General features: G+C 38.6%; 1 protein-coding gene across 1 annotated transcript; it reads left to right on the top strand.

Moving 5' to 3' along the window:
• The first annotated feature begins 231 nt into the window (after positions 1–231).
• On the top strand, positions 232–2,565 carry LOC137734663 (putative E3 ubiquitin-protein ligase RHC2A). The gene has a single exon (XM_068473922.2). It carries the CDS (start codon positions 846–848, stop codon positions 2,046–2,048), a length of 1,203 nt encoding a protein of 400 aa, XP_068330023.1. The 5' UTR covers positions 232–845; the 3' UTR covers positions 2,049–2,565.
• Positions 2,566–8,104: the final 5,539 nt, after the last annotated feature.

The following is an 8,104-nucleotide window of genomic DNA, read 5'->3' as shown; positions in this document are numbered from 1 at the left end:
GAAGATATGGGCAAAAGCCCAAAAGTCATGTGAGACAAGTAATCTAATTATTTTTGTATTTTTTGACTCTTTGTCAAGAGATTTTTCAGTGTGATCAACACACGAGGTAATATATTACGTATCATTATATAAATGATAAGATATGTGTGTTAAAAAGTTAATAACTTAAAAAACAAAATTTTCCACCGCTTATATAAAAACACGTAATGTACGAACTATGTTCCCGTTACAATCAAAATTTTCTCCTCTTTGTCTTATTAGAGAGTTTAATTTGTTTCATTTACCAAACACGTTTTCCCATAAATAGGAAAACAAAATAAATATAAATTAAAAAAAATCCAAAATAAGAAAAGTCTTGCCACGTCGGCCTATTTACAAGAAGCCTCTAACTTTTCGCACCAGCTCGCATGGCTCAACTAACAACTGAAAAACGGTGCAGCCCTTTCTTCCCGCGGCTTCCGAAACTCCGTTCCGTTTCCACTTGGAAACGCGCCGTCTCCTCCAAAACTCGATCGATTGATATCTAACGCTACTAAACGTCGTTATGCGCTCAGCCGATCAACCCCCCACGTGTCGAAGAGTTACAGCGTCCTCACCACGCTAACAAAGACGACGCGGTTTTGCCGTTAATACCACCATAAATCTTTTTCTGTCCTCGTCTTTTCAACGCGCAAAGTATCAAATTTGACCTTCCGAAGAAACCCTTTATATATTTTTCTCTCGGCGTTTTGTTCTTCTCCCGTCTCCCAAACCGGGCTTTTACGATTGCGAAAATTCGATCCCGTTCGGACTTTCAGCGGGAGTGTTTTGTTTTCCGATCTCGAGAGCGTTGATTGGCCGTCTCCATGTCCGCGGCGACGCCGTCTTACTGGTGCTACAGATGTAGCCGCTTCGTTAGGGTTTTCAACGACGCCGACGTTTCCACCGTCTCCGCCGTATCTTCCTCAGTGTTGTGCCCGGACTGCGAGAGTGGCTTCGTGGAGGAGATCAACAACCCGACCCGCTCCGGAAACGTGGACTCGCGCCGCAGCAGGAGGTTCCCAGCTGCCGCGATGTACATGGTTGGAGCCAACAATGGCTCCGGTTCCAATCTGGATCATACCGCTTCCGGTCCTTCGGGACCTCGAAGAGTTCGACGAAACAACGGCAACCGCTCACCGTTCAATCCAGTCATCGTCCTCCGCGGAACAACGGCGGACAACGCCGCCACCATCGAGGAAGGCCGCGGATTCGACCTTTTTTACGACGACGGCAGCGGCTCGGGGCTCCGGCCCTTGCCTGCAAGCATGTCCCAGTTTTTACTCGGGTCCGGGTTCGACCGCCTACTCGAACAGCTGTCGCAGATTGAGATCAATGGAATCGGCGGATGCGAGCAGAGATCGGCGTCGAGATTGGCGATTGATTCGATGCCGACGATCAAACTCGACGACGCTCACATAACGGCGGAGCATCACTGCGCCGTGTGCAAAGAAGCGTTCGAAGTAGGCACGGAAGCTCGGGAAATGCCCTGCAAACATATATACCACTCCGACTGTATACTGCCGTGGCTTGCGCTCCGGAATTCGTGTCCTGTATGCAGACACGAGCCGCCGGCCGATTCGTCGCCCGAGACGGGTCAGCAGGAAGACGAAAACGCGGGTCTTACGATCTGGAGGCTGCCTGGGGGCGGATTCGCGGTGGGGAGATATAGCGGGGGGAGAAGAGGCGCCGAGAGAGAGCTGCCGGTGGTGTATACCGAGATGGACGGCGGGTTTAGCGGCGGCGGAGCTCCGAGGAGGATTTCGTGGACGAGAAATGGTGGAAGACGAAGACAGAGCGGTGGGTTGAGGAGGTTTTTTATGAATCTGTTTGGTTGTTTTAACGGGGGTGGGTCGTCGGCAGCGAGTTTGGTTTCGGGTTCGGAAATGAGGGTTGGGGCGCCGACGCCCCCTCCGTCGACGAGTCATCAAAGACTGAGGTTTATGGAATTGGAACCGGCGGTGACGTCGACGCCAAGGCGGCGGAGGACTTGGTCTATGGAGGTGAATAGCGGTATTGTGAGATGGTGACACGTGGAAAATGTAGTCGTTTCCGTTGGTTGATTCACTCGTGCTGTAAATATTGGGGGGAAAACGAGTGAATGTGAAAGGACCTTTTGAGCTCGCGATTTGGCCGATTAATTGACGTTCAATTGAGCTGTGGGGAAAGGGCCCGAAAATCCCCAAGAAATTACTAAAGCTAGTTAAAGTAAAATCCAAGAGAAAAGCAGAAAAAAATGGAGAAGGACCTCCAGTTGAGATTTCAAGTTTTCAGGGACTGAAATGTAAAATCAGAATTTAGATTTGGTGCTTTTTCATAGATGTATTCTATTAAAAACGTCTTTCAATTTTCATGAATTTGTAACTTTTAGGTAGACTCAGTTTGTTATTTTCATAATACTCCCTTCCTACTTCTTAGTATCGTACCTGTCATTATTTTTTCAAAAAATGTATAATGCCTAAGGCATAACCATTTTTTGGTCGGTAAATTCTACCATACGACAATGTATGCAATATTGTTTATGTAATATATAATAGTTTAACTATACTCGCCTAGTCAGTCTCATAATTTACTGTTTGATATGCGACGTATGTCATACGCGAACTTGGAATCACAATTAAGAACCATTCCGGAAGAATTCTTTGCCGAAATCACATTGGAAATATGGAAATGTTGGTTTATCTTGTTGTATTTGGCATGTGTTCCAAATGAGTGACAAAGATTGAGGGTACGTTTGTCGGTGACTCGGTTGCCAATGAACTCCGTAGGACAGTGACAAAGGAAAAAAGACGAGGTTTTCACCATCCAAGTTAGAAATACAATGCTGCGTTTGATAATTCAAATTTTCCCACTGGGGAAGTGGGGAAACGGTCACTTTTTACTGTTGAGGCTTAGTTGGGTTTTCAGGCTTTTTTTTGCCCTTACTTTTTTGAGATGAGGATTCTCTTTGGATTCATTTTATGAGGATCTCAAGGATCATTTTATTGTATTCACTCATCATAGATCATGCAGTCAGTTTTTATCAGGTACGATTTGTATTCAATTTTAAATATAAAAAATTCAAAATGATTTATGATCGTACGATGTACGATAAGCAAACACTAAAAAGTGATCTCTGGAATCCTCACAAAAGAATCTGGATAGGATTGTATTCCCTCTTTGGGGTTGGATAAACGTTGATTGATGCACTCGATCTCCTTTTTCTCTTTCAAGTTCTGTCATCAATGACTGTAGTATTAGATATACTCTCATGCGCGTGACGTTTCATGACAAATATTTGTTGAATAATCGGAGTAATTTTTAAACAAATGGCAGCATTCAAGGGTGATGACACCATTGAGAGTATACATTGGTTTCAAAACAGATCTCTCATGTAGTAAACTATGGTTTCCAGTTCTTGATTCATGGATTTCTAGAAATTTCTCTCATAACTCATTTTGAAGAGTTGAGGGACCTCAATTGTAGCAATGGAACATAACTTATTTTGACAAAATTTTGACCAAGTTGACTAAAATGATCATAGTACACATTTTGATGAGTTGAGGGACTAATGGTAATGAATTTTTAGTTGAAGGACCATTGCTTCAATTTGATTAAAGTTGAATGATCATTATTACAATTAACTCAAGAAACAAATCATAGAAAATGCTGGACGTAATTATACCTGAAATTTTTAACTATTTTGGTCCCAACAGTATCCCCATCGAAACCGGTAAATATCTTGAAGGGATTTGGAACTCGATTTGATTCGATCCTCCGCTGATTTGTGTTGTTTCAGTTCCTTCTTTCTTCGGCCACATATTTTGATTTGGATGGACATATTTCGATTTGGATGGATATTATTTCGATTTGGATGGATATTACTAACGGGAACACGGATGATACATTACGTATTTTTATAGAAGTTGTGGAAAATTTTATTTTTTAAGTTATTAACTTTTTAACACACGTATCCCATCATTTGTATAGTAACACGTGTTGTACCACTCCGTGTACTAATTACATTGAAAAATCTCTCGTTAGATAAGAGTTGACAGATTTTAGTTACATAACAAATATCCATCAACTCTTGTCGCGCATTCAGCGACTCACGCATTTACTCATGTCATTAAATTGTCGTAAGACGCCTCACGTGTGAATTGTTTGACTAGTTGTAGTAAGAGATTCGTTGAAACCTGTATTTGTTTGAATACCTGAGAGGTTCAATTTTTTTCCCAATTTCTGCTTTCCCTTCTCTGTTCTCATTTGTATAGGAAAGGGGCCAAGAGTTTTCCCACGGCAACCCGTAACCCTTGGTCCTTTCTCATAATTCAGAAAAGAGAGTTAGCCCATCTGCCCTCAACCCTTGTCGATTTGTGGGCTTTCAGTATTATGCAAGGTTGTTCTGGGAATTTGGGATCAGACTCGATTTTGAGTGTGCCGGAAACACATGATGGGACACTACGTGTCGTCAAACAAGTGGTGAAATAATTGTGTTAAAAAATTAACAACTTAAAAAATAATCAGTGGCCTTTTCGACGGTTTCATACTTGAACATCAAGCTAGAGTACTCGTTGATGCATGTTGCAGCCAGGCCTGCATTGCCACGCTCTGGATAAATAATGTGACTAACCAAACATGGCATACGTTAAAACATCTAGTATGAAATCTCATAAAATCCAAATCTAAATTCCGAGTCGCGGCCGCAGCCACATTGACTAGTGCAAATCCGCTCTCTTTATGCATCCGAGTTTGAATTTTCAACTTTAGTCTTAAAATTAGTTTAAAGAGAATATTGATAGCTGATTTTACCACACACGTAACGGGTTAAAAACTCCTATATTACTTGCAAGAATGACAAGGTTGTTGTAGTATAAACGGTTCTCGCAAGGTCATTCTCCATAGGGATTATTAAATAATTCAAACCAAACCTAATTCCAATTAATTATTGTAAAGCAGAAAGTTGAGAAGATTGGTTTTATAACCTACTTAAATTAAAACAAATTTAATTAATAAAAATAAACTAATTTGCAATATTAAAGATGAAGGGAAAAGAAAACTGTTTTGGAAAAATCAAATTAAGAAAACACTAGGGTTTCACCATCACCTAGCAATCCTATGTATTTTTATCAATTACTTATGATCTATACATGCCACTTTGAAGGTTAGGTTTTCCTAGTTTATATTCTACTTGGAACCTCCAACATAGAACGTATATCTAACATGCAACCCGTCCGGACGTTCGGATCAAATCTGAACATGAGAGACTCATTATGCTTTATGAAAACCCTTTGAAAAACCATGCAACCCTTAAGATGTGGTGTTCATTTTAAGTGAAATTACAATTATTAATCACAAGAAGCCAGCATCAATTTCAGGGAACCTTCCGACCAAAATTGCATCAAATTACTTTTCTAAAGATCCTAATGGTGATCAGGCATTAAGACAATTAGATAGTTTTAATTACGGTGATCAATAATTCAAAGTATGCATGCAATCAATCATAAGCAATTAAATAAAAATCACATATTCATGCTAAGGCTTACGGCTTCACCCTAGCAAAAGGAATTAGTTACGCATATTCATAATTGAAATCATAGAATATATTATTAAGAATAAAAGGAATGAAAACACCTTAAAGTAGAAAATCTCCAAGAACCCTAGCCAAGTTCTCTGTCTCTTCAAAATTGCATAAAAGAAAGCCCCCCCCAGATTAAGAACGGCCAAGCCTTTTAATATCTCCCTAAAGCTAACACACAAACCCTAACCCTCAAGTATTTTATTCCCACTAAAAAACTAAATAATAATAAAATAAAATAGAAAATAAATTCCTAATTAACCTAGGAAAAACTGCACAGAAACTGTTCAGCCACGTTTTAGCCTCAAATCCCCTCCAAATCCGGCCCAAGATAGCTTGTTTTAAAGATAAGAACATTCTTAACACATCTCCAGAAGGCCACAAACCCATCTGAGGTCATCTTGAGCTCCAAAAACGCAATTCAAGCCCAACACGTCACTATTCCAGCACTGCGCATGGCTCCTTTATTTTATTACCAGAAAATATTCGCTTGGTAGAAAAATCTGATATTTCGATACGATCAAGCTAAGTGACTCACGAACGTCCTCCAATTGGAATTACTCCAAAATTCGTCCATTTGACCATGTTTTGCTCCAGAGGAAGTCGAAAATCCTATATTGGAAATATAATTCAAAGTATCAAAATTCTTCCAAATTATTAACCAAAATATACTAAGAATAGGGTTAAATATATAATATAAAATATACTCATCAAATATCACCTGAATCAGAAAAACTAAAGAATGGGAATTGTACCTTGTTTAATCTGTGCCAATTTTGCATAGCCTGCATAAGCAGCAAAGAGAGAGAGCAGCGTGAAGGCAGCTGCTGCCAGAATTACTGCTATGATGATTCCTCTACTTACTGACAACCCTTCAAAACAAAATATGAAAAAATGGAAATAAGACCATTGGATTTTTATATAATAATCACACGTAATGTGCCATTAGTATTTCGAGCACAATGAAAATTTTTCAACAACTGATGGCGCGAACCATGCTTAATGACACCCTACTTAATATTGGCTAGGTCTAGAACATGAGTCAAATTTTGATTGGAAAGTTCTATTCAGACCGATTCGTTAACCGTGTTTCTTAGGCCATCTCCAACCGAAGGGTCTAGAGGGCCAGAGGGCTGAAAATAGTTCAAAAACCGTTTCCAACCAAGGGTTAGGCCAGAGGGCTCATGAACCCCACAAAATCTGAAAGGGCCAAAGGGCTGGCCAGAAATTTAAGAATTGTTGTCAAATATAACCGACAACATTGTTATTAATCCTGTCGGTTATATCCTACATCAATTCACAAATTTTTGAATCCAACGGCCAGCTGACTCCAGTTGCCGTTGGATTCAATTTTTTTTTTTTGGGCCAATTTTTTTTTTTAATTCTTAAAAATTATATTTTTTTTCCCTATAAATACCTAAGTTGTTGATTATGGATATTAAATTTAAGTTGTTGTAGTTTTAAAATTTAAGTTAATGTTGTTTTAAAATTTAATTTGTCTTTTTTAAATATAAGTTGTAGTTTTTAAATATAAGTTGTAGTTTTTAAATTTAAGCTGTTGTTTTTAAATTTAAATTGTTGTAGTTTTTAAATTTAAATAATAAATTATGTTTGGCCCTATGACCCTTGGTTGGAGACGGTTTTTTGTGGTAGGGCTAAAACAAGCCTTATGACCATTTGACCCTCGGTTGGAGATGAAAGCAAATATGGCTCTGAACTGTTCATTAAAATATTAATTTCTTGGAGAGCTATAGGGCTAAAATGAGCCATTTGGCCAACCTTCAATTAAAGATGGCCTTACTTACTGATACTTATCTTCTCAATTTTAAAAGAGATCGTTCGAATTTCATTTTCGTGCTAGACGAAACAGCAATGCTCATTCAATAGAAGAAATGTGGGACACTGCAATATTTAACAAGCTGGTTGAAGACGGTGGACATCATGGTCGAGCTAATTACTTTCATACTTTGTCAAAGTCGGTTGGTACTTAATCAATTTTAAGTTAAGCCATAGATTTTTAAACCTAATGTCAACAACCCCATAAAATTAGATATGGTGGGCAAACACTCTACACTGTCATTATTTATATATTACTCTTTCTCCCATGCAGCACAACACTTCATGAAGATGTGATTTTATGAAAACAAAATAAGATCTTTTATAATAATTGTAACATTATCATTTCAATCATTGACTAGGGGTTTTTTCATTTGTCCTTTTTTTTTTTATGTTATTCCAAGAAAATTAAAGATATTTTATAACGACACAATAAAAGTTGAAGTTTCAATTTAAAATTAATTGGAAAATTGGAAAATAGTGGGAGAGATCCTATTGTAGGAGTCACACTTTCAATATGATGATGTTTTAATATAAAACTAATTAGCCAATAACATGTTAGATATTTTTTAACAACACGAAGAAAGTTGAAGTTTCAATATTTTTTAACTCACGCACTCATGTGTGGGCAAGACGACGCTATTACTATCTTGGACAACTTGTTCTAAAGCATAAAAAAAACAGTTGAGGTTT

This window comes from Pyrus communis, chromosome 7 (genome assembly GCF_041283825.1).
Source record: "Pyrus communis isolate YQ-2024b chromosome 7, ASM4128382v1, whole genome shotgun sequence".
NCBI lineage: Eukaryota > Viridiplantae > Streptophyta > Magnoliopsida > Rosales > Rosaceae > Pyrus > Pyrus communis.
This window is presented reverse-complemented; position numbering and strand designations above follow the sequence as displayed.